Consider the following 27,435-nt stretch of genomic DNA (forward strand, 5'->3'; position numbering starts at 1 on the left):
TAAAAGATCTGGCGACATTTGTATGCTTGGAGCTTGTACAATTTTTTTTATTTTTTATTAAATCATTAAATTGTATCTTGAAATCAAAGAGCATCTAATTGATTGTTACCATTATATAGATCAGATTTATATTAATATACTTACTACAGAGTTACTACAGTTCTTAAGATCAGAACTTGACAAAGACTGTTATTTAGTTTTTGCAAGGGATTCATTAAAAAAATATATATATTTATTTTTAGAAGAAATTAAAAAAAAAAATCAAAGTTATGAAACTTGAAATGCAACAAATTTTGAATCACAAATTTAGTGAGATTCTACAAATTCAGGGAGATCAGGTACATTTCGAATCGTTGACTGATCTGGAATATATATATAAATTGACTAATAGTCACTTTCTTAACCATTAAAAAAAATAAAAATATATGAATGAACATATTTGATAGTAATACTATTGTTTTCCTTATCAAAGTTATAGCTCATGATAAACCGAGTGGCATCACATAAAATGCTAATATATAAGTTGCTAATATTGGGATACTTTTAAACGTATATTCATTATATATTACTTCATAATATATTAGCTTGCTTATATATATATATATATATATATATATATATACTATTTTATCTGCTAATTCAATTTATTTTCTTATTAATGCGTGGATGTGCAACTAATTCAAGTGAAAATACAAGAAATTTTTGTTTTGTGGTTACTCAAATTTGTTAGATAGTTCATATTAAATTTTAAATTTTTCAATCACAAGTTGATACTCAAGCTTCTATACATTTGTGCTTCAAGATACGTTATAAACGACTTGATCATTTACATGATTAGATAATTATAGATAGAATAATAATTTATACAAGCTCGGACATGTTCTTTGTTAAAAAAGATGGATCCCACGAAAAAAGTATAAAAAAAATCACTTTTATTTTATTTTATTATATTATTATTATTGGGGTCCAGTTTCTTAAAAGGATATATATAAATTCAACAATTTATAATTTTTATGGTTACTAATATTTATATCTTCTTTTGCACTGGTTTAACATCTTTTAATTACCAAGTAATAATATATCATAGCTTATAAAATAAACTAATGATATATATATCTAGCTTATAAAAAATAATTAATGAGAAAATGCAAATCGTATTATATATACACGCGTTCTCGTTCGTCACATGGTAGTGTTGGTCTCGAATACTAATTTCGAGTGATAAAACACGATGTTTAGAATGTCTACCAAGATTATCATTAACATGATCCATTCTATTTTTAAAATCAACTTAGAAAAAAATTAATGACATATGATATAAGTCTTTTTCTATTATAATTTTAAATAGAGGATAATTATATACAAATTAAATAATTAAAGGTATGTCATTCATTATTCTTCTTTATCTGTCAATTGTGACTCGTGTGCCTGGTATGTTTAGCAAGATAATTCATCTAATTTTATATAATCATTATAATTTTGAAAAATTTTCACATAAAATATACTAAATAATTATACTTTTTCAAATTCCTATGCTACAAGGTAGATTTTTTTTTTTTTTTTTTAACAATGCATACTGTTTTATTCATCAGAAAAATAGGGATTACATCAAAGCATCAAGCCAGATGACTTGAGAGACATTTTCAAGAAAAGAGTCCCACCAAATCACTAGATCATCAATATGCCATGAGTGTCTTGCCAAACAATGGGCAACAACATTAGCCATATGACCTCTGTGCTGGACTATAACCTTGGAAAATCTTTGTAACATCCTCTTGATCTCATGGATCAAGTTTCCCCATATAGACATTGGCTTCTTCTTTTTGTTAAGCTCTTGGACCACCAACAATGAATCACTCTCTACTTCTAACTCGGAAAACAAATTTGGAGGCCTCTGAATACTGCCAAGAATTCTATCTCCATAGGATTACTCACCTCATGTTCTGGTTTTGCTTGCTCTTAATATCACCTTCCCCCTTTCATCTTGAAGAATGCTACATGGTAGTTAAACACATTAAAAGAGAAGGCAATCAAACTACTCATATTCTTGCTCGAGAAACTTTCTCTACAAGAGGATATTATAGACATGGAAGAAATTCTATCTTGTATTCAATTGATTGTATCCCAAGAGATGTTATAAGGCTTATTGAGCAATAAAATTATTCTATTTACTAAAAAGATTTTAAAATAAAAATAATATTTTATTTAATTTTTAATTTTTAATTTTTGATTTTTATCTCATCTCATCTCATCTGTATAATTAGATAAAATTTCGTTTATTTTCACAATCATTCTTATTTCATCTCATTTAATCATTATAATTTTTTTAAATTTCTACGAAAAATAAAATACACAATTAAATTTTTTTAAATTTTAAAATAAAAATAATATTAAAAAAATATATTATAACTATATTTCTTTTAACTTTCATTTCAAATTCTATCTTGTATTCAATTGATTGTATCCCAAGAGATGTTATAAGACTTATTGAGTAATAAAATTATTCTATTTACTATAAAAATTTTAAAATAAAAATAATATCTTATTTAATTTTTAATTTTTAATTTTTATTTCATCTCATCTGTATAATCAGATAAAGTTTCGTTTATTTTCACAATCATTCTTATTTCATTTTATTTAATCATTATAATTTTTTTAAATTTCTACACAAAATAAAATAAATAATTAAATTTTTTTAAATTTTAAAATAAAAATAATATTAAAAAAATATATTATAACTATACTTCTTTTTAACTTTTATTTCAAATCATATCTCCTGACATCTTATTTCAAGCCATACGAGGATACTCTTTGCCGGCAGGTCCCAGAACGAAATTGTGTTCCTTACTGATCCCGACTCCTGAGAAATTCCTACGAAAAAAAAAAAGGGGGAAAAAACTCAAAGAAAAAACACGAAAGCACGCATAGGATTACAGCGTACAGAGACGAAGATGAAACTGACATGGAAGAACAACAGTAAGAACAGCAAGAAGCGTTCTCTGGCCGCCGTATCAAACTTCCCAAACCTCCCTTTTGAGCATCATCAGGAAGACGACGAAGCTAATAACAGCAGCAATACACAGCTTAAAAAAAAGGAGAACGGTAGTGAGGGATTAGCTTCTCTCGATTCCTCTGATTCATCGGACGCCAAGCAACTTGCCCAGTCCTTTCAGACGCAGGGAAACAAGCTCGCCGAGGTATCCCCCTCTTTTATTGTGATTTTCTAGATCTTGGTTTTAGATATGTAATTATTTCTCAATTTTAGCAATGAAAATATACCCAATTAGCTAATTAAAGGGAAAAAAAAGCCCCAATCTTGATAGAAATGGGTTTTGGTGATGGAATTAGTTCGGTACCAGCTGTGGAGATTTACTTGTGTCATTTTGAGAAATGGGTTCTCTAAATTAAATTCTGACCCGGGGTTTTCGAAATCCACTCTCCCACGGCTGGTGATCAATTTCCCCCCGTTTTGGAAATTTCGAAATCCACTCTCCCACGGCTGGTGATCAATTTCCCCCCGTTTTGGAATGATATTGAAACGTTTACCGTGATTCTCGTGTTAATTTAATTCTTTTGCCTGTTGCTATTTGTGTTCTGCTACACGAATTCATGGCTTAATTCTCATAGCAGTTTTTTTTTTTTTTTTTTCCTTGGAGGATGGGAAATACCGGGAAGCACTGGGAAAATGGGAGGCTGCTCTTACTTTGATCCCTGAACTTGCAGTTTTACATGAACAAAAAGCTCAGATTTTGCTTGAAATCGGAGACTCATGGAACAGTTTGAAGGCAGCCACTCGTGAGAACTAGTCAATTCTGCATTTTTTTATTATTCATAATGCATGATAACTCGATTATAAATGACAGCAATTTTTTTTTTCTTATGCAATCTTAAAACCGAATTTTGTTTTCCTTATAGGTCCGAAATTTTGTTTTTCTTTTCTACAACTTTAGTATGCAGTTATCATGATTATTTAAAAAATTTATCTTGCAGGTGCTACCGAATTGGAGCCATCATGGGCTGAGGTTGGCAGGCCTTTATGTTTCCATTGTTCTCACTTCTCCATACCTATCATTTGTTTGAAAATCTTAAGCTATGATGTCTCATTCACCTTTAAGAACCCTGTATGTAAGTGGTAGATTAGAAAGTGATTATTTCCTTACCAACAATCGGATCTTTGCAGGCATGGGTCACCCTTGGTAGAGCACAGTTGAACTTTGGGGAGCCTGATAGTGCTATTGAAAGCTTTGACAAAGCGTTATCCATCAAGGTAGTTTCTTCTAAGCCATTGACCTGAATTATGAGTCTCCGGTACTGATACATGTTACTCCTAAATGAAAATAGCTACAACCAGGACTGACTGGATGATATGAACATGCTTACATATCTTTGAATATATGTATTATCTCTAAAAAAAGAAAAATTAATTAATGGATTACTTTGCATATTGGTAGGGATTGAAACATCTTCTTTTGAAACAGACAGAAACAAGGTGGTTGTGTGATCTATTAAATTGTGAGATGCAGTATTATCATGAATTTCTGCACATTATAGTAGCTCTGACAACGAGCTGCTTGCTTAGAGTAAGACATTAGGATGTGATCTGTTTTTAAAGTTTTCCAGTACATGCAGCCTGATTGTGAAGAGGCTCAAGACGATAGGAATACTGCCTTGCATCTTATAAAGAGGCGAAAGCAGCTCCATTCAGCAGGCGTGGGCAGTACTCAAAATCGCTTCTCCGTTGGTGATGAGACCAAAAGCTCCTGAAGGCAGCAGATTGGAAACAAATGTTTGATGCCCGCCACACGGTATAGTAAGTTGGCTGGGTTGTATTGGGTTGCACGAGAGTTAACCTTCTAATTGATCACGAGAGAGATCAAAATACTTTGCCTGGTTTATCTACCAGGAAAGATGAAAACTGGGGATAATCTCGACAAGCTCAATTCCTTCAGCTGATATGTTTCTGCTGTAAATATGTTTGAACCCGGATTAAATACTGTGAAAGGAAAAATCTGGTCTGTAAATTAGCTTTTCTGGTTGAAATGGAGCCAGGCTCTCTCTCTCTCTCTCTCTCTCTCTCTCTCTCTCTCTCAAATACGCGTTCACAGTGCACACCCACATTTTCTCTTTTCAACAGTAGCATGAATCAAATTTTAATTCATCTTTATGTACTTGTTACTACCTATTGATGGCATTAGATGAATTCTGGTAAATCGCATGAATTCAAGGCTCCAAACATGGAAGTTGATATAGTTCTTTTGGATGGGAAACATTCTGAAGTGTTTTTTTTTTTTCTTTTGGAAAGGCATTTGCAGAGAAATTATAAATTAAACAGAAAAAGTACTGATTAGAAACCCCGGAGATCTTTATCTTTAGTAGTTCTCGTTTTAAAAAACTAAACATTTCCCATCATTTATATCTGGTAATGCTTGCCCTGCACGGGGCATCCAAATTCTTGTAGTGGATGCCGGATGATTGTCTGCACGCATATACCACATGGCACATGGCATGGCGATAATCTTCGGTGTCCCCAAATATTATTATGATTCAATCCTTAATTCTTCCCAATATGTTCAAAGATTTAAGCATGGTTTGGTTATACAGATGACATGAGATGAGATGGAAGTTAAAAGTTGAATAAAATATTATTAAAATATAATTTTTATTATGAGATTTAAAAAAGTTGAATTATCTATTATATTTTGTATGAAAATTTGAAAAAATTATACTAATTAGATGAAATGATTTTCCAAACCAAACCAAACCAAGCCTCCTTGTTCGTTGTTACAAGCACAAGTCCAGTTATATCTATTTGTGGGTGAGGTAAGAAATATATTTTAATCAAATCCTGAAAATTCTAAACAAATGCTTAAAGAAAAATGCTAGGTTGATTAAGCTAAGTTTCGATGTTGAGATGAGAGTTCGGTTGTGAATAAGTTGAAATGTATAAAATAGAGATGAATTTAACTTTTTTATGAGACTTTGAAAAAATAGTGAATCTCGTGAGTCTCATCAATAATTGATTTGAGATACTTATATAAGTTGAGTTTGGTTCAAACATCAACCACCAAATACAGCGTAAAAAAAAAACAAAAAAAACTATGCGCAAATGCCTTAAGTTCTTAACTCAGCGGCTCCAGCATTGATAGGCTCATTTCAACATCGTACACATCACCTGCAAGCAACAGTACAACTGTACAACATAGCAAACAGAGAAGCAGGCCAAATACAGTCACACAAACACTATAGCCAAAGCATATTGTTTTCCAAATCTTGGGCATTTCTCCCAGTAAAAGCGAGCCAATTCAGATGATGGCCTTGGCAATTTCTCTTAGAAGAAACTTTTCAACTTTCCCAGTTGAAGTCTTGGGAAGCTCATCCCTGAACACCACCTTCTTGGGCGCCATATAGTGCGGCAACCTAATCCTGCAGAAATCTATTATTTCCCTCTCACTAGGTTTCTCAACCAAGTCAGTCTTCAAACTCAAAAACACACAAGGCGTCTCTCCCCAAAACTCATCCGGTTGAGCCACCACGGCCGCTTCGTTAACTGCCGGATTCGTATACAACACTGACTCAACCTCTGCACTACAGATATTCTCACCACCACTGATAATCACGTCCTTGGACCGATCTTTAATCTCCAAATATGAATCTGGATGTATCACTCCTACGTCTCCTGTGTAGAACCAGTCGTCCTCTCTCATGCATTTGGAAGTGGCCTCTGGGTCCTTGAGATAACCTAGCATTACACTTCCACCTCTCAACACAATTTCTCCAAGGGAAGTCCCGTCCCAATTCACACTCTCCCCGGTACGAGGATCCAAGACATCTACTTCGACTAGTCCTATGGTTTTCACGCCTTGTCTTTCTTTGAGCTTAGCCCTATCTGCTCCTGGTAACGAATTCCAATGTTTTTTCCATGCACAAATAGGATGATGCCAGCCGTTTCGGTTAGTCCATAGCCATGGCTTACTATGAAACCTAGCAACTCAGATCGGTAAATCACAATGGCCGGCGGTGGTGCTCCGGCGGTAAGGAAGTGTACTGGGTTTGTGAGGGTCTCGACTTTGGGAGAGTTTGATAGCATGTTGAGGACGACAGGTGCTCCACACATGTGTGTGACACAGTGTCGTTTGATCAAGCCGTAGGTTGTCGACACATCGAATTTACGAAGGCAGATGTTGGTCCCACCGACAGCTGCCATCCCCCATGTGAAGCTCCAACCATTAACATGAAACATCGGTAGGGTCCACAGGTAAACAGATTGAGCTGGGATTGACCAATTGATTAGAGAAACTACGGTGATGATGAAAATTCCTCTATAGGAGTGGACCACACCCTTTGGAGAAGAGGTTGTCCCGGACGTGTAGTTTAGAATCATGGGGTCCCACTCGCTCTCCGGGTGGATCCATTTGAAGTCTGGATCACCATTATCCACCATGTGAGAATAAGTGGTGACGAACATAGCAGTGTTTGATAATGGAGGCAGTGAGACCTCTCCGTCCTCAATGAGGATGAGAAGTGGGAGGTGGGAATTAGGTGGGAAAAAAGAGATTGCTTCATGGATGAGAGAAGATGATTCCTGGTCGACGAAGACGAGCTTCGATTCACTATGGCGGAGAAGTGCGGAGATGGTGCGGGCATCGAGGCGGGTGTTGATGTTGTTAAGTATGGCACCGCACATGGGCACGGCAAAGTGGAGTTCGTACATGGCGGGGATGTTGGGGGCCACCACAGACACCACGTCGTGCCTTCGGATGCCGATGGATGATAGGGACGATGCCACCTGGAGGCATCTACGGTAAGTCTGTGACCACGTGTACAAGTTGGTGTTGTACACAATTGAAGGACTATCAGCATACACGGTTGCTGCTCTTTCCAAGAACCCTAATATGGTTAGGGGGTATAAGTTTGCAGCACTTGGTCTGAGTAATTCCATTTATTCAAAGTTCTGACAGCTATCTTTGCTAATGATGTAAAAGCCAACTTCATACTAGTTATTTCTCTTGAGAATGGAAGCTGACTATTTATAGTGGAAGATATATTATGTGTACGAGAAAAAATGTCGACATGGCATGCCATGAACACTGTGGATATTCCCTTTTCTTTTGTTTTTTTTTTCTCCCTCTTTTGTAAAAGTAAAATAATGTATTGGCATTGTATAATGACAAAACTTGATCTATTAATTGAGTAATAATTGAGTTGGATTGATTCACAGAGATTTCATTAGATCCATACATTACTCACGGTCGATCAAAGCTTGTATATATATATATAGAGAGAGAGAGAGAGAGAGAGAGAGAAATCTTAAAATGATCATTACAATATGATCTTTGTGTTTTAATAGTAGGTTTATAGAAGATGCATGGCTGATCAGCATTGGAGTGACCAAATAATTAGCATATACCTAGATGATGATCTCCCCTTGTTGATAGATAATACTCGATCAATGCCAAGTCTTTCCAAAATTATATATAGTGGATCACACCAAGATAACATCTCTCTAATCTTCAAGTTCCAAAGCTAATTATCGGTCTAATAAAACAGCTTCAAGACTCTTGCCATCGACAAATCTTAATTAATTATTGCTACTGATGTGATCAAGGGCTAGCTTTCGGTGCTATTTTTCATGAGAATTGAAGTTGATTTATAGGGGCTTATAGCGGCAGATTTATGATATGCTTCCAATAGAAATGCATGTCAATTATATGGTATTATCGAGAAGGATATTTATGTATGTTTTCCAATTAGCTGGGAGCTGAGAACCATTGGCCGGGAAAGCCAAGGTTAAGTACGGATTTTGTATCGTTTTATCATCATAAATGAACAAAGAAATGGTGGGCAGCTGATCAATACAAATTGAAGCCTAAGGTATAATTTAAATGAGCTAATTTTAATTATAATACAATAAAACGAGACTTTATTTAAAATATTTAAACAATATTTTTTGAATTTATATTTAATACAACAATATTTTGTGCCTCAATTTATATTTAGCAAGATCTTAGAAAAAATTATTTAAAAACATAAATTATTCATTTTATTAAATATTCAATTTAATATCATGGGGTCTTGCACAGATTGAAAAATATAAAAATTATTTTTTTATAAGTAAAAAATATAAAAAATATTTAAATTTTTATTTAATGAAATGGTTTTTATATTTTTTCTAAAAACATTAAAATGAAAATCATTTCACTTTTAATTTTGGAGGCTTGCATTGGATGGGCCCTTAGGCACATAAGTGCCTTACCCTTGAGCCGGCCCGGCGGAAAGGACATATAAAGATCTATCAAAGGACAAATAATGGGAAAAGTTGTGGTGGGATATCCCCTTGTATAAACGTATATCTAGGCTCTGTACATAGGTTTCTCTGCCATTTTGCTTTCCTTGTTTTCTTTCCCCAGTTGGGTTCGAGGATTACTCCAAGATACCTGTAGATGGCGAACACGAGGATGTGCTCGATAGTCGGCCACATACATGCTCGTATGCTGCTGGACAAGCGAGCATGTGCACGCTCAGCCCCAGCATGCATGCAGTAGCAAGCTGAACGAAAGTGACAGATTTTGTTTTGAAATGTTCTGTTAAAATGTTCTGAATTCTCAGATCCCGGCGGAGGAAAATGACCTCAAAGACAAGGAATAAAGGCTTCATTCCCATCGCCATAACCTCGATCATAGCTGCTAGCTTAACTTAGAGAGGCGTACGTAATTCCGTCGGCACAATGCTTAAAAAAAACAACGTACGTTTTTCACGAGGTAGATATCCATGGATATGATCTAGAGTAGAACAACGATATCACCCGCATATGCTTGCCAACCTCTATACAAGTCAGGCTAATGGGCAGTTAACACCTCCCTCGATAACTTTCCAAGTTCAATAGAACCTCTTTAATTAATTTGTTCCCTGCAAAAACTTCAAGACTCACCTCTCACCATTAATGATCTATATATATAAATAAAGATATACTGAGGGGTCTGCATTAATTCCCATCAACACTTGCCAATATATATATATACACTTGTACCAAGTCTTGTGTGATTAGTTCCTCCTTTGCACACACACAAGAGGTCACCAAAAATGGCGTCAGTTGAAAAAATCCGGGAGGCACAGCGAGCACATGGCCCGGCGACTATACTAGCCATCGGAACAGCGAACCCAGCAAACTGCATCTACCAAAAGGACTATCCGGATTTCTACTTCCGTGTGACTAAGAGCGAGCACATGACCGAATTGAAGGAAAAGTTCAAGCGCATATGTAAGAATTCATAGACCTTTTTTTTTCACTTTCTGGCTAAATGAAAGCATTAAACAAGCATGCATGAAACCTCCAGGTTATTCCCATATATATGCATGTCTTTGTAGTATTGTGGATGAACGGGTAGAAGTTAATATGCTCCAGCTCAGAAGGCCACACTCAATAAAATTTAAAAACCGGCCTGCTCGATCTAGTGGGCCGGTAAAGGCTTTTGGGTGGCTATATGTTAGGCCACCCTCCACATTATTGACAAAAGCAAGTTCCAATCCTCTTCATAGGAGAGTTTTCTTTGGCCAACACACTTGAGGAAAGAATCAAGGCCGTTTGAAATAAAACTTTTGTGAAGTTTCTCTAGGAGGTGATGATATTCTTATAGTTACAAATTTATTATCAACTCAAGTGTTAGGCATAACTTATCACAATTGATTGATCGGATTTGTTATGCATATGAATTAGTTTGTTTGTGGTAGTTCTCTATCGGATGGCTTTTTATTTAAATTTTGTTGAATTTAGTTCATGACCCATAGGGAGTACGTGCTTAGTTTTTGTCCCAACATGTTAAATTTCACAAACAGGTGAGAAATCAATGATAAGAAAGCGTTACTTCCACCTTACTGAGGAGATTCTAAAGGCCAACCCAAACATGTGCAAGTACAAGGCTCCATCTTTGAATGCACGTCAAGATATCGTAGTCACTGAGGTTCCCAGCCTCGGCAAGGAAGCAGCCTTGAAAGCTATCGAAGAATGGGGCCAACCCATCTCAAAAATCATGCACCTTGTATTCTGCACAATGACTGGAATCGACATGCCCGGTGCAGATTATCAGCTCACCAAGCTCCTCGACCTGAATCCATCGATAAACAGATATATGATCTACCAACAAGGTTGTCATGCCGGTGGGACAGCCCTTCGACTTGCCAAGGATCTTGCTGAGAACAATGCAAGTGCACGTGTGCTTGTGGTGTGTTCAGAGAACACGACGATGCTTTTCAATGGACCATCTGAAACCCACCTAGACATTTTGGTAGGCCAAGCAATTTTTGCAGATGGCGCAGCTGCAGCAATTATCGGTGCCAATCCTGATAACTCGATTGAGCATCCACTATTCGAAATAGCATGGGCTAGACAGTCGATTGTCCCTGGTTCAGAGGGCGCCATTGTTGATCATATACGTGAAATGGGCATCTCGTTGTATTTAGCTAGAAACTTACCCAAGTTGGTTGGTAGCAACATTAAGAACAACATGGCTGAAACATTTACCCCGATTGGAATAAAGGATTGGAACTCCTTATTTTATGTGGTTCACACTGGTGGCGCGGCTATTCTCGACCAAATACAAGAAAATCTTTGTCTAAAAGAGGACAAACTTAGGGCAAGTCGACATGTTCTGAGCGATTACGGGAACGTGGGCAGTCCATGTGTGCTATTTATCCTTGATGAGGTGAGGAGGAAGTCTTTGGAGGAAGGAAAGACCACAACAGGAGATGGGTTGGAATGGGGGGTTCTGTTTGGGTTCGGACCGGGTCTCACAGTGGAGACCGTTGTGTTGCATAGCATCCCAATACTTAATACTCCAAGAGTTATTGATTCCTGATTCATAAACTAGTTTTGATCTGGTCTTAGGGTTTTAATAAGACAGTAGCTAGGCTCTGTAACAAGGTCAACAAGAGTACTACAGTCCTCAGTAAATATGTACTAAAGTCCTCTATAAATCTTCTAGTTTGATGCGCCTCAGTACCTTTATATATATATATGCATTTAGGAAATAAACATCAGAGTGGTGGGAAGCAATGCAACTTATACGAGAAAAGTGATGCCTTGATTTATTTTTCATTGCCAAACTAATAAGAAACTGTCATGTTTCGATGAGTTTTAGTACTTTTACCTCACTTTCTACCCTTGTTTTGCTCATCGACTAACTCTAATCATCAATATAGTCATTGAAAATAAAGATGCCATTGGATTAAATGGAGTAATACTAAAAATGTATTAGTTAGATTAATGATTCATGTACATATGAATGTTGCATTTCATTAATATGCAGGCGAGAAAACAACGACGAAAAAACGTTACTTCCATCTCACTGAAGAGAATCTGAAAGAGAACCCAAGCATGTGTAAGTATGGGGCCCCATCCTTGGATGCCCGCCAAGAAATGGTGGTTCCTGAGGTACCTAAGCTTGGAAAAGAAGCAGCATTGAAGGCAATCAAAGAATGGGGGCAACCCATCTCAAAGATCACACACCTTGTTTTCTGCACATCTTCCGGCGTGGACATGCCTGGGGCAGATTATCAGCTCACCAAGCTTCTTCGCCTCAATCCATCTGTCAACAGGTACATGATCTATAAACAAAACTCCTATGCGGGAGGGACTGCCCTTCGAATAGCCAAGGATCTTGCAGAGAACAATGCTGGTGCACGTGTTCTTGTCGTGTGCTCAGAAATCGTGGCCATGTTTTTTCATGGACCCTCGGAAAACCATCTAGACATTTTGAAAAGCCAAGCACTTTTTGCAGATGGTGCAGCATCTGTTATTGTTGGGGCCAATCTTGATACCTCGATTGAACATCCACTGTTTGAACTAGTTTGGGCTAGCCAGGCGATTGTCCCAAACACAGAAGGCGCAAGTGTTGGATATTTGCGTGAAATGGGCGTCACATTCCATTTATCTGAAACTTTGCCCTACGTGATTGGTAGCAACATCAAGAATAGCATGGCTACAACATTTAGCTCAATCGGCGATGGCATAAGTGATTGGAACTCTTTGTTTTACGTTGTTCATCCTGGATTGGGGACAATTCTAGAACAGATCCAAGAAAATCTGGGTTTAAAAGAGGACAAACTCAAAGCAAGTTGGCATGTTCTAAGTGAGTATGGGAACATGTTGGGTCCAAGCGTGTTGTTTGTGCTTGATGAGATGAGGAAGAAATCCAAGGAAGAAGGAAAGAAAACAACAGGAGATGGGTTGGAGTGGGGAGTCTTGTTTGGGTTCGGTTCAGGTCTCACAGTGGAGACTGTTGTGTTGCACAGCGTCCCCATAATTACGCCTCCCTTTGGTTGTGCTTCTTCATGAAAGTGAGTTAAATTAATTCTCAAAACTGATCATGTGGTGATCTGAATGTGTTTTAATAAGATGTTAACCTTGTAATATGTCAACAAGGTGTACGATCTAGCACTTTTTTTTTTTTTTTTTTGGTTATCGAGAGAATAAGTCTGGCCAAGTAATTCTTGTACTTGTTTTGACAAAAAAAGCATACCAAGAAATTAAAGGAATATAATGGGAAAAGGCCATGCATGAGAGCTGCCCTAAGTACAATCTGCATAGCTGATAGCTCTGCCATTTACTTCATAGATCTGTTATTTTATTTTATTTTTTTTAAATGCGTACGAGAAGCACATAAAGATACTGATAATTGCATGTCTCCAAGAACATACACCATTGCAACCGCGCGAAGCCCAACCAAGACATTAAAAAATTCCATCAAGTCATTTAAATCCTACAGATCTTATAGGGATCAATTCCATATGTGATGTTAGAGCCTTTCAAAATAACAATCCAAGATCATTCTGTATTGCCTTTCAGTGCTTTAATTTCACAGTCCCCTCAACACTGCAAATCCATTCCAAGAACCAAGAAACAAATATATTTGCATTGCAGTTCACAAGTCTTGAAACTACACATCCATTCTACCAAACAAGAATGTTTTTAGTACCTATTGCACCAAACTCCAAGAACAGTTTTAGCTTAGGATGCGGGCCCATGCATCAATTGACACATAATGAAACCAAATTAGTCAACTCCAAATTTAGGGGTAAACCTGAATATCATTCTATATATGTATAAAGGATGAAAATACAAATAAGAAAAGCAAAAAGACCAAAGACCAAAGACTCAATGTAACACCTAGGCCAATGCCTAAGCCTAGGTCCAAGCCATGCAAAGCCCAACACGCAAGAGAAGGACACAACGTCGTTTCCTAAAGGTGTGAAGGTCAGTACCCCCTCTGTTTTTCCTCTTCTTCCCCATGCCTAGATAGTTTCTCCCTCCAGATTCTACATCTCCTCGTCACCTCTCCTCTCCAATATTTTCTCTCCCCACTCACCCACACCACATTTATTTTCACTCCTACATCCCTCTCTCTCTCGATTAAGACCTAAGCACAGTGACCTACACCAACAAATCAACTTCCCCACTGCCTCAACCCTTCGGTTTCTCCACCAAATTCCACGCCCAACCCCGTCACACTCCTCACGGCAACGCCATCGTGAGCCTCACCACCACCACATTGTTAGGAATTTAGACCTCCCAAATCCACTCTCCAGGATCCACCCTTTGGTGAAATATGAAGAAAAATAAAAAAATAATAACAACACAAGAATTTACTTGAAAACTCCCAAACAGGAGAAACACTACTAGACCTAGAGAAGAAAATACATTATGTTTAAAATTATTACAATCACAATTTTTCTCCTCACCTCAAATGACACCCACAAAACTTTCCCACTAGCAAAACTTTAACTCTCACCTCACCTCTTTCCTTTTTACAAGAAAATGCTAATAGAGGAATTTTACTAAAGTCACATGTTACTAATTAAGATTATAAATTGGTGTAATTAACTGAGAGGTCAAGCACTCTATTTATAGGCCTTGAGGCCTCCTCCTCACTTTTCTCCCACTGATGTGGGATTCACAAAAGGAGCAAAATCCCAACAATCTCCACCTTACGACTTTGGCTAATCCCACAGCCACGCTCCACCGCAATGAAGATCTTCATAGCTTCTACTATCATACTCCACCATAAAAGTATACTCACTCAGAATAAACCAATTCCAAGCATTTCAATTTCTACCCATGTCGAAAATAACCTTACTGAAAAATTATGGTGCAACTTCCATATTTGGCTTTCTTGGAAATTCATCAGCCATCGACATGAATTTCCACCACACACCCTGCATTAATGCCAAACTAATGCCTGTGTGCAAACTTGTGAACCCACTAATATTAACACATCCTCTATCATGACAACTTTAAGAATTAGCGGCATGCTATGAGAATGTACATGTCCATTTTCAAAAGACATCGTCTTCCATGGAGAGAGACACAACGTTAGTTTCATTACTAGTATCTCATTTTACTGACTTGGAGCCACTTGCCGAACTTGCTCCTGCTCTTGGACAATTTTTCTTGACCCTGCCCAAATTGTCCACACTCCTAGCAGACTACTTTCATCTTCATGGAGTTCTTCTTCTTCCCATTACTAGCTACTACCAATGCAAAGTTCTCAGGTGGACCATTTCTTCCACCACCTAGGAGTGGACCACACCCTTTGGAGAAGAAGTTGTCCCGGACGTGTAGTTTAGAATCATGGGGTCTCACTCGCTCTCCGGGTGGATCCACTTGAAGTCTGGATCACCATTATCCACCATGTGAGAATAAGTGGTGACGAACTTAGCAGTGTTTGATAATGGAGGTAGTGAGCCTCTCCGTCCTCAATGAGGACAAGATGTGGGAGGTGGGAATTAGGTGGGAAAAAAGAGATTGCTACATGGATGAGAGAAGATGATTCCTAGTCGACGAAGACGAGCTTCGATTCACTGTGGCGGAGAAGTGCAGAGATGGTGCGGGCATCGAGGCAGGTGTTGATGTTGTTGAGTATGACACCACACATGGGCACGGCAAAGTGGAGTTCGTACATGGCGGGGATGTTAGGGGCCACAACAGACACCACGTCGTGCCTTCGGATGCCCATGGAAGATAGGGACGATGCCACCTGGAGGCATCTACAGTAAGTCTGCGACCACGTGTACAAGTTGGTGTTGTACACAATTGAAGGACTATCAGCATACACGGTTGCTGCTCTTTCCAAGAACCCTAATATGGTTAGAGGGTATAAGTTTGCAGCACTTGGTCTGAGTAATTCCATTTATTCAAAGTTCTGACAGCTATCGCTGCTAATGATGTAAAAGCCTTCGTGCTAGCTATTTCTCATGAGAATGGAAGCTGACTATTTATAGTAGAAGATATTTATGTGTAGGAGAAAAAATGTCGACATGGCATACCATGAACACTGTGGATATGCCATTTTCTTTTGTTTTTTACCTCTCTTTTGTACGTAAGAGTAAAATAATGTATTGGCATTGTTTAATGACAAAACTTGATCTATTGTAATTGAGTAATAATTGAGTTGGATTGATTCACAGAGATTTCATTAGATCCATACATTAATTACTCACGGTCGATCAAAGCTTGTATATATTATAAGAAAAATGACTATTTGTGACAGATTATATGCGATGAAAATAATTCTTTACGACTAAAATAGATTCATTTTGACAAAAATTAATCATTTTTGCATAAAATAATTGGCCACAATTGAGCATTTTTCTTGTAGTGATATATATTTATATATATAGAAATCTCCCTTGACACTGGTGTTTAATTTAAACTATAAAAAATAGTTTTATGAAATCTTTATATGATCATTACAATATGATCTTTGTGTTTTAGTAGTAGGTTTATAGAAGATGCATGGCTGAGCGTTAATGGAGTGACCAAATAATTAGCATATACCTAGACGATGATCTCCCCTTGTTGATAGATAATTAATACTTGATCAATGCCAAGTCTTTCCAAAATTATAGTGGATCACACCAAGATAACATCTCTCTAATCTTCATGTTCCAAAGCTAATTATCGGTCTAATAAAACAGCTTCAAAACTCTTGCCATCGAAAAATCTTAATTATTGCTACGTACTGATGTGGTCAAGGGCTTTCGGTGCTATTTTTCATGAGAATTGAAGTTGATTTATAGGCTTATAGCGGCAGATTTATGATACTTCCAATAGAAATGCATGCCAATATGGTATTATCGAGAAGGATATTCATGCCTTTTCTTTTATATGAATATGTATGTTTTCCAATTAGCTGGGAGCTGAGAACCATTGGCCGGGGAAGCCAAGGTTCAAGTAGTACGGATTTTGTATTGTTTTCATGTCAAAAATGAACGAAGAAAAGAGATAGCTCAATACAAATTGAGGCTTAAGGTAAAATTTAAATGAATCACTCTTAATTATAATATAATAAAATGAGGCTTTATTTAAAATATTTAAACAAGATTTTTTGAGTTTTTATTTAATACAAAATTAATATTTTGTGTCTCAATTTAGCAATTAAGATCTTATAAAAAATTATTTAAAAACATAAATTATTCATTTTATTAAATATTAAATTTAGTATCAAGGGGTCTTGCACACATTGAAAAATATAAAAAAAAATATATTTTTTTATGACTAAAAAATATAAAAAAATATTTAAATTTTTATTTAATGAAATGATTTTTATATTTTTTCTAAAAAATTAAAATGAAAAACATTTTCACTTTTTAATTTTGGGAGCTTGCATAGGGTGGGCCCTTAGGCATATGACCTAAGGTAGAGTTTGGATAGTAAGATGAGATGAGATGGTTTTAAATAAAAGTTGAATAAAATATTGTTAGAATATTTTTTTAATATTATTATTGTTTTGGGATTTGAAAAAGTTGAATTGTTTATTGTATTTTATGTGAAAATTTAAAAAAATTATAATGATAAGATGAGATAAAATAGGTTGAGATGAATTTTAAACGAGTCACTCTTACTTCCCTTGAGCCTGCCCGAAGAAAGGACATATAAAGATCTATCGGAGGACAAATAATGGGAAAAGTTGTGGAGGGATATCCCGTTGTATAAACGCATATCTAGGCTCTGTACATAGGGCTCTCTGCCATTTTGCTTTTCTTGTTTTCTTTCCCCAGTTGGGTTCGAGGATTACTCCAAGATACCTGTAGCAGGCGAGCACGAGGATGTGCTCGATAGCCGGCCACATACATGCTCGTATGCTGGCACGCTCAGCCCCAGCATGCAGTAGCAAGCTGAAAGAAAGTGACAGATTTTGTTTAGAACAACGATATCACCCGCATATGCTTGCCAACCTCTATACAAGTCAGGCTAATTGGCAGTTAACACCTCCCTCGCTAACTTTCCAAGTTCAAGAGAACCTGTTTAATTAATTTGTTCCCTGCAAAAACTTCAAGACTCACCTCTCACCATTAATGATCTATATATATAAATAAATATATACTGAGGGGTCTGCATTAATTCCCATCAACACTTGCCAATATATATATATATATATATATATATATATACGTACAATTGCACCAAGTCTTGTGTGATTAGTTCCTCTTTTGCAACCAATTAAGCCGATTCCCTTCGAACTGCTCAGCATTTTAGTAAACACACACACACACACACACAAGAGGTCACTAATAATGGCGTCAGTTGAAAAAATCCGGGAGGCACAGCGAGCACATGGCCCGGCGACTATACTGGCCATCGGAACAGCGAACCCCGTAAACTGCATCTACCAAAAGGATTATCCGGATTTCTACTTCCGTGTGACTAAGAGCGAGCACATGACCGAATTGAAGGAAAAGTTCAAGCGCATATGTAAGAATTCACAGACCTTTTTTTTTTTTGTTCGCTTTCTGGGTAAATGAAAGCATTAAACAATCATGCTGAAACCTCCAGGTTATTCTCATATATATGCATGTCTTTGTAGTATTGTGGATGAACGGGTAGAAGTTAATATGGTCCAGCCCAGAAAGCCACATGACTTAATAAAATTTAAAAACCGGCCTGCTCGATCTAGTGGGCCGGTAAAGGCTTTTGGGCTATATATTAGGCCACATTATTGACAAAAGTAAGTTCCAATCCTCTTCGTAGGAGAGTTTTCTTCGGCCAATCCTGTTCTCGCAGCCAAGTCACAAGATTACAGCGGTGCCGATAAAGTTCCTTGAGAATTTTGAATCTGTATCTTAGGCCTAAGACGCTGACTTTCTTACACGGCGCGGTTAGTACATTTATGGTGCCGCATGCATGAGGAAATCGTGTTCTTCAGATGCAAAGATTCTCCAGGAACTTTGTTGTACATTATATTAGGAAAGAATCAAAGGCCGTTTGAGATAAAACTTTTATGGAGTTTCTTTAGGTAATATTCTTACGCCTGCTAAAGACTCAAAGGGATTGTAGTGTGCCACATCTCTCTCTCTTTCTCTTTCTCTTTCCCTCTCTCTTTTTTTGCCTTTCCTTCCTCATCAACATTGTTTGCCCTCCCGGGGTGGTTCCCGACCACCATCGACAGCCAAAGAACAAGCCATCGGCTCAGATCCCGCCACCCCAACCACCTAACAGCGCGTGGTCGACCACACGCACGATGTGCAAAATGTGGTCCCCGGCCACCACCATGCACGGCGAGCTGCTGTGAGCTCCACGCCGACGGTGCCACTTGGACCGTCGGTGTCTTCTACCCACCTTAAGATAGTCCTCGACCACCATGGCCGGCACAGAGAGAGGGCAGGGGTGGCAACACGGGGGAGGGGAGAAAGAAAGAGAAAAAAAAAAGGTGGAGATGTAGCACACTAGCTTAATGTGCCACATCAGTTTGTGGGATCTCTTTGTGTGATTCTTTTGTGTTTATAGTGTTTTCCTATTCTTATAGTTACAAAATTTATTTTCAACTCAAGTGTTAGGCATAACTTATCACAATTGATTGGTTGGATTCGTTATGCTTATGAATTAGTTTGTTCGCAAGTGGTTGTTCTCTATCGATCGGATGATTTTTTTATTTAAATCTTGTTGAGTTTAGTTCATGATCCATAGGGAGTACGTGCGTAGTTTTTGTCCCAACATGTTGAATTTCACAAACAGGTGAGAAATCAAGGATAAGAAAGCGTTACTTCCACCTTACTGAAGAGACTCTAAAGGCCAACAAACATGTGCAAGTACAAGGCTCCATCTTTGAATGCACGTCAAGATATCGTAGTCACTGAGGTTCCCAGCCTCGGCAAGGAAGCAGCCTTGAAAGCTATCGAAGAGGCCAACCCATCTCAAAAATCACGCACCTTGTATTCTGCACAATGACTAGAATCGACATGCCCGCCACAAATTATCAGCTCACCAAGCTCCTCGGCTTGAATCCATCAATAAACAGATACATGATCTACCAACAAGGTTGTCATGCCGATGGGACAGCCCTTCGACTTGCCAAGGATCTTGCCGAGAACAATGCAAGTGCACATGTGCTTATGGTGTGTTCAGAGAACACGACGATGCTTTTCAATGGACCATCTGAAACCCACCTAGAAATTTTGGTAGGCCAAGCAATTTTTGCAGATGGCGCAGCTGCAGCAATTATCGGTGCCAATCCTAATAACTTGATTGAGCATCCACTATTCAAAATAGCATGGGCTAGACAGTCGATTGTCCCTGGTTCAGAGGGCGCCATTGTTGATCATATACATGAAATGGGCATCTCTTTGTATTTAGCTAGAAATTTACCCAAGTTGGTTGGTAGCAACATTAAAAACAACATGGCTGAAGCATTTACCCCAATTGGAATAAAGGATTGGAACTCCTTATTTTATGTGGTTCACACTGGTGGCGCGACTATTCTCGACCAAATACAAGAAAATCTTGGTCTAAAAGAGGACAAATTTAGGGCAAGTCGGCATGTTCTGAGCGATTACGGGAACATGGGCAGTCCATGTGTGCTATTTATCCTTGATGAGGTGAGGAAGAAGTCTTTAGAGGAAGGAAAGACCACAACAGAAGATGGGTTGGAATGGGGGGTTCTGTTTGGGTTCGGATCGGGTCTCACAGTGGAGATCGTTGTGTTGCATAGCATCCCAATACTTAATACTCCATGAGTTATTGATTCCTGATTCATAAACTAGTTTTGATCTGGTCTTAGGGTTTTAATAAGTCGGTAGCTAGGCTCTGTAACAAGGTCAACAAGAGTACTAGAGTCCTCGGTAAATATGTACTAAAGTCCTCTGTAAATCTTCTAGTTTGATGCGCTTCAGTACCTTTATATATATGCATTTAGGAAATAAACATCGAAGTGGTGGGAAGCAATGCAACTTATACGAGAAAAGTGATGCCTTGATTTAATTTTCATTGCCAAACTAATTAGAAACTGTCATGTTTCGATGAGTTTTAGTATTTTTACCTCACTTTCTACCATTGTTTTGCTCATCGACCAACTCTAATCATCAATATAGTTATTGAAAATAAAGATGCCATTGCATTAATTGGAGTAATACTAAAAATGCATTAGTTAGATTAATGAATCATTTACATATGGATGCTGCATTTTATTAACATGCAGGCGAGAAAACAACGACGAAAAAACGTTACTTCCATCTCACTGAAGAGATTCTAAAAGACAACCCAAGCATGTGCAAGTATGGGGCCCCATCTTTGGATGCATGCCAAGAAATGGTGGTTCCTGAGGTACCTAAGCTTGGAAAAGAAGCAGCATTGAAGGCAATCTAAGAATGGGGGCAACCCGTCTCAAAGATCACACACCTTGTTTTCTGCACATCTTCGGGCGTGGACATGCCTGGGGCAGATTATCAGCTCACCAAGCTTCTTGGCCTCAATCCATCCTTCAATAGGTACATGATCTATAAACAAAACTCCTATGCCGGAGGGACTGCCCTTCGAATGGCCAAGGATCTTGTAGAGAACAATGCTGGTGCACGTGTTCTTGTCGTGTGCTCAAAAATCGTGGCCATGTTTTTTCATGGACCCTCAGAAAACCTGTAACCCCCGCTCCTTTCTTCTTACGTAAGCTTCTCTCTTTCTTACGTAAGGCTCCTCCTTTCCGAAGTAAGCAAATTTCGATGACGGAATTATGCAACAGTCTGCCATTCTTTTTGGCGACTACAGTATCGTCATGTGTGTCGAACCATGACGACGTGCCTCTCGAGATATTAGGTGACTTCTAAGGCACGCCCAGTGTTTTAAATGTACTGAAAATATTTATGAGGTATTTCCAGTATCGTTGAGTTAAACTTGTTTTTAAATGAGACAATTATAATATTTTGAAGAGCTTCAAAATATTATAATTGTTGGAGATCATTTTAACATTAATTATTAAAATGATTCCAGTTATTTAAAATATTATAGGATTTAAATTATGGTTAAAGTTTTAATTAATTTAATGATTTTATTCTCTTAAAGATATTAAATAAGACTTCATCATTTTATTAATGATGAAGAAATATTATTTTATAAACTAAAGTTAGTTTAAAATAATATTTACCTTAATTCCTCTAAGTGTTTTTAATTAAGTTAACGTTTATGCATTTTCAAATCAGTATTTTAATATCTCAACGTTAAATCGTTTTGAGGACCCCAAGACGAAAGGACTGGGTTAAATACCCAGACCCCTCTCTCTTTCCCCTCATTTTTTCCCAGCCCTCTCTCTCTCCTCCCTTTCCCCTTCGACGTACGCAGCACGCTGCTTCTCCACGCCGAACTGCTCCATGCCACAGCCCAGCGCCGCCGTGCCTCGGCAACTCTCACCGCCGGCACCATCGTACTCCTCTCCCTCCGGCGAGTCCATCCATGGCAGCCCCTTCCTCTCACGCTCTCTCCTCCTCTCTCTTGGAAGTGTAATGCCCGAATGGGCATGATGCCCATTCCGCCGCCGTGCGCCGCCCAACGGCGCCACCGCTCCCATGGCAGCTTCTCCTCCTGCCGACCATCATCCTCCACCGAAGCCAGCCCCTGTTACGCAGCCCTCCCTCTCCTTCCACGGCAAGAACCCGAAATGGGTCTTTAACCCATTTCACCACCGTGCGCTGCGGTGCGCAACTCCCACGGCCACCAGGCACCACCGTGAGCCTCCCCTTGCCTCCCCCTTCCTCCTCCATGTGACCCGAGGCCCATAGCCTCTTCTCCACGCACGAGCTTCCCTCTGTCGCACACACGGGTTGCACGCCGTGCATCGCCACCCACAGTGGGTAACCACCATCATCAGCCTCCTCAGGCCACCACCAAGCTATATCAACCACCCACGGCCCCGATCTGTCACCCATGCACACACACTCTCTCTCACTCTCCCACGACCTCTCACCCACTATGCTGCCAGATCTGCCGCCGTGAGCCACCGTGGCGCCACCTTGACGCCACCACGAGTTCCACCGCACCTCCCTTAGCCAAGCCCTAGGTCCAAACCACCACTTTACGTGGTGGGTAATCACTGCACGTGATGGACAGTCACTACGCCTGACAGACCGCCACTGTACACGGCTAGAGCGGCCATGTTATGCCCCTCACCACAATCACGAGCACTTCCAAGACCACACTTAGCTATCCAAACGCCCAAACAGTCAACGTACGTGGGTTAGCCGCCACGTACGACCTCTCCAACGTCATCGGCTGTGAGGATCAGCAAGCAACGCACGGGTTATCCCGTCAATGGTATAACTCTCTATCCTTCGTTAATTATGTTAGATATTGATTAGTTGATTAGGTTGTGGACTGTGCTGTTAGTATTAGGGGAATGATTGGGTTGTATTGAGATGTGCTATGTAGTGCGCTGTAAAGTGTTGGGCATATCTGTGTAGTGTGGTGATGTGATGTACCGTGTATGTGAAGTGTTGGGCATATCTGTGTAGTATGGTGATGTGATGTGCCGTGTATGTGAAGTATTGGGCTTATTGTGTAGTACTGTGGACTGTGCTGTATAATGTAGTTGTGGAGTTGTGCCGTAATGATGGCGTGGTTGTGCTGTGCAGTGTAGTTGTGGGGCATGTGCTGTATGGATGTCGTGGCATGTGGAGTGGAAACAGTACACGCTAAGTGTACTTTGTGTGTGGCGTAGTGTGGGATAAGGAGATTATATGTAAAATACACCCTCCTGGCGTATTGTGGAACGGGATGAGTACACGTGGAGTGTACTCCATGTAATGGAGTGACGCACTATATGGTGGGTATGTCGTAGTGGTGATGTAGCGTAACGTGTGGAAAATGGAGTACACGCAGAGTGTACTCTATGTGGTGGAGTGATGCATCGTATGGCGGGTATGCTATATTGATGATGGGTTGTAGCGGATATGAAGGGAGTACATATGGAATGTATTCCATATGGTGGAGTGATGCACCATATGGCGGATACGCCATAATGGTGATGTGGCGTGGTGTGTATGAAGGGAGTACTCCATATGGTGGAGTGATGCACCATATGGCAGATATGCCATAATGGTGATGTGGCGTGGTGTGTACGAAGGGAGTACATGTGGAATGTACTCCATGTGGTGGAGTAACGCACCATATGGCGGGTATGTCATAATGGTGATGTGGCGTGGTGTGTATGAAGGGAGTACTTGTGAAATGTACTCAATATGGTAGATTGATGCACCATATGGCGAGTATGTCATAAGGGTGATGTGGCGTAGTGCATGTAAATGGAGTATGTGAAGGGAGTATACGTGGAGTGTACTCCATGAGGCAGCGACACTCCGTGTGGCGTGTCGCAGAGATAAAGATAGTTGTGCAATTGATGGGCATAGAACGTAGTGAATAGTGTCGAGAATTGTGGAACAATGTCCCGAAATAGTTATGGCGTAGCCTATAGTCTGAGGTGACAAGTGTCACCGTGATTGACTTACGACTGGAAGTATGCGTGAAGTAGCAGAACAAGTGTAAGAGTACGCAGCGGAAGCATGATTGGGCAACGTCACGAAGTGACGTGGTTATTGACAGTCATGCTTATGATAGATAAGGAGTTAGCTTTGGAATGACATAACGGGAACGTGACGAGATGTCACGATGTGACGGGAGTACGTGAGGAACTGTACTGGTGATGAGTAAGAAGTTGGCGTAGAAGTGACGTAACAGGATGTCAAGTGACGTGACAAGGTCACGGTGTAGCTAGAGAGTAGTCTCGAGCTATGTGACGTGACGCAAGGCGTGGTTGTGAACGGAGTCTTGTCATGTTAAGTATTGGGATGAACTGTAAGAAGGGACGGCTAGCATAAAGAGTCGTGCTGGCTAGGTTAAGAGAATGTTGGTATCAGAATATGGCCCTCATCCCTACGAGCAGGTGATCGACATGTTATATGTTGATCTTAGGTGATAAAGGAGTAAGGTACATGTGTAATCTAGTTAGACACATGTGCCGGACGGATTCACCATATGTAATGGGTAATCTATCCTAAGCATAGTTACACGATGCTTAAGCCTCATAGATTGGCTTAGATGTAACGCCCCGTATTTCAGTGTATTTTTACTGAAGGATTATTTTTGATTGTTCAAAAATTTATCCTCTTATTTTAAAATTGGTTGAATTTTTAGTAAGTTTATTTCTATGATTTTAATTTGGTGAAAATTAATTTTATGTGCTTTCTAAATATTTATTTATTGTTATGCATTTAAATTGCTTTTAATATTTAAATTAATTACTGTGGGATTTAATTATTTCAATTTGACTTTACCATTACGTTTAAATTATTTTATTTAACTTGTGGTTTTAAAATCGTCTCCGTTGGATCTTTTTTGTGACCCAAGTTATGAGGATTGGACCTCATTTTTTTCCTCCATTTTTTTCTTTCCTTCCTTTTTCTTTTCTTTCTCTTCTTTTTTTTCCTCATTTCCTCTCCTCTCCCGCGCGACCTCTCTCTCTCCTCTCCTCCGCCCGTTTCCTTCGTCTCCTCCCAGCGCCGCCGTCGCGCCGCCGTGCGCGACACCGCCCAGCCGACCAGCTCCCCCTCCCTCCGGCGACCTCACCTCCCAAATTTCAGCCCCTACCTCGCCGCCGGTAGCCCACACGCCCCCCACGAAGCCGCGGGCCACCTTCACGCTAGCGCCGCCGTGAGCCGGCGGTGGCCCTCACCGCCCAGCCCATTAGTTTCCCCAGCCGCCGGCGACCTCACCCCACCAATCTCACCTCCATCCGTGCCGCCGTTAACCACCAGTAGCTCTTCGAAGCCGCGGCACTCCTTCCGCCGTAGCGCCGCCGTCGCACCACCATTGGCCACCATCTTCCTACCACTTCATCCCCGACCTCTTGGCAACCCATTGGACCCAACCCCACCTCCGATCCTTCACCGGTGAAGCTCCACCAACTACATTTCCGATTTGGGCATTTTGGTCTTCTACCGCCCATTCCGCCGCCACCCACGGCAAACCACCGCCACCATTGGCTTCACCGACCTCCCTAGGCCCTACCCTATCAATCTTGGGTCTTCGTTTGTCCTCGTTGAAAAGTTGGTAATTGTGACCCACGGCCACAGTGTATTTTACACTGTGGTGTTGCTCAGAAATCACCACTTGCAACTTCGAGATCCTCCGGAAATTATTATATTGCACTGTAAGTATTTTCCTTAAAGAACTTTCGTGATTTAAATATATTTTTGCACTAACGCATATTATCTGTGAATTGGGTTGTTTTGCCGGACTGAGTCCGAGGAGTTTCGGGGGTTGGATGGATTGTGGACGGAGTTATGTTTGTTTGCATTGTGAATTGTGGTTGCTGGTTATGACTTGTTCACGTACATCGCATATTGCATGCATGATCATGTTTGTAAAGAAAACTGGGTTTTCGTGTATTGCATACATGTTTATGTATTTATTGGATTTGGATTTTCATGTGAGTAAAAGGAAAGAGACTGTAGGGATGGTGGTAAGCAGGGATGGTGGTTGTGTCCCGCCTGTGATTCCCGCCTACAGTGCTCTGTTAAGTATTTATTGTGTGTAAAGGAACTGTAGGGATGGTGGTAAGCAGGGATGGTGGTAGAGTCCCGCCTGTGATTCCCGCCTACAGTGCTCTGTTAAGTATTTATTGTGTGTAAAGGAACTGTAGGGATGGTGGTAAGCAGGGATGGTGGTAGAGTCCCGCCTGTGATTCCCGCCTACGGTGCACGCGTTAGGGATGGTGGTAAGCAGGGATGGTGGTTGTGTCCCGCCTGTGATTCCCGCCTACGGTGCACGCGGTAGGGATGGTGGTAAGCAGGGACGGTGGTAGAGTCCCGCCTGCGATTCCCGCCTACAGTGTCCGATAATTGGATTGTTTGTGTGAATCATTTTATGGGAAAATGTGTTACGGATATTTTGGGCCAAAATGGGATTTTTGGCGTGTGTTGGAAATAATCATTTTTCTGGGAAAAAATGGTATTTTATGGTTAACTGTATTTTGCTATATTGTTGGTTGCATTAATGTATTTTTATCCCGAGAGTTGTTTGGTTTATACTTACCTGTGGTACCATTTTATGGTATCGCAGATTTTGATGCAGATGGTGATGACGAGCCTTAGCTTGGCTCCGTTGGAGGAGTGATCTGGGATTGCTCC

General features: G+C 39.6%; 4 protein-coding genes and 2 pseudogenes across 5 annotated transcripts; 4 read left to right on the forward strand and 2 right to left on the reverse strand.

Annotated features, from left to right (window-relative positions):
- The first annotated feature begins 2,798 nt into the window (after positions 1 to 2,798).
- Positions 2,799 to 5,036, forward strand: LOC121244885 (tetratricopeptide repeat protein 33). Of its 2 annotated transcripts, none has more exons than XM_041143119.1 (5): positions 2,799 to 3,197; positions 3,657 to 3,795; positions 3,991 to 4,022; positions 4,181 to 4,267; positions 4,630 to 5,036. In XM_041143119.1, the coding sequence occupies exons 1-5, from the start codon at positions 2,952 to 2,954 to the stop codon at positions 4,762 to 4,764; spliced, it is 639 nt and encodes a 212-aa protein (XP_040999053.1). In that variant the 5' UTR covers positions 2,799 to 2,951; the 3' UTR covers positions 4,765 to 5,036. The 2 variants fall into 2 exon arrangements, with proteins under 2 accessions (XP_040999053.1, XP_040999052.1); XM_041143118.1 differs by lacking the exon at positions 4,630 to 5,036 and adding an exon at positions 4,452 to 4,623 and having other exon boundaries at positions 2,805 to 3,197.
- A 1,112-nt stretch (positions 5,037 to 6,148) lies between these two features.
- On the reverse strand, positions 6,149 to 7,984 carry LOC121244711 (probable acyl-activating enzyme 5, peroxisomal). The gene is given in 2 exon segments (XM_041142894.1): positions 6,149 to 6,928; positions 6,931 to 7,984. Coding segments are annotated over 2 exon segments (1,635 nt in total). The 5' UTR covers positions 7,940 to 7,984; the 3' UTR covers positions 6,149 to 6,302.
- Positions 7,985 to 10,080: 2,096 nt separating this feature from the next.
- On the forward strand, positions 10,081 to 11,865 carry LOC121244712 (chalcone synthase-like). Its single transcript, XM_041142896.1, has 2 exons — positions 10,081 to 10,258; positions 10,834 to 11,865. Exons 1-2 carry the CDS (start codon positions 10,081 to 10,083, stop codon positions 11,850 to 11,852), a joined length of 1,197 nt encoding a protein of 398 aa, XP_040998830.1. The 3' UTR covers positions 11,853 to 11,865.
- A 117-nt stretch (positions 11,866 to 11,982) lies between these two features.
- Positions 11,983 to 13,581, forward strand: LOC121244802 (chalcone synthase-like). Its single transcript, XM_041143011.1, has 2 exons — positions 11,983 to 11,992; positions 12,303 to 13,581. Exons 1-2 carry the CDS (start codon positions 11,983 to 11,985, stop codon positions 13,328 to 13,330), a joined length of 1,038 nt encoding a protein of 345 aa, XP_040998945.1. The 3' UTR covers positions 13,331 to 13,581.
- A 1,983-nt stretch (positions 13,582 to 15,564) lies between these two features.
- Positions 15,565 to 16,236, reverse strand: LOC121244803 (annotated as a pseudogene).
- A 2,267-nt stretch (positions 16,237 to 18,503) lies between these two features.
- LOC121244804 lies at positions 18,504 to 21,003 on the forward strand (annotated as a pseudogene).
- Positions 21,004 to 27,435: the final 6,432 nt, after the last annotated feature.

This window comes from Juglans microcarpa x Juglans regia, chromosome 8S (genome assembly GCF_004785595.1).
Source record: "Juglans microcarpa x Juglans regia isolate MS1-56 chromosome 8S, Jm3101_v1.0, whole genome shotgun sequence".
Taxonomy (NCBI): domain Eukaryota; kingdom Viridiplantae; phylum Streptophyta; class Magnoliopsida; order Fagales; family Juglandaceae; genus Juglans; species Juglans microcarpa x Juglans regia.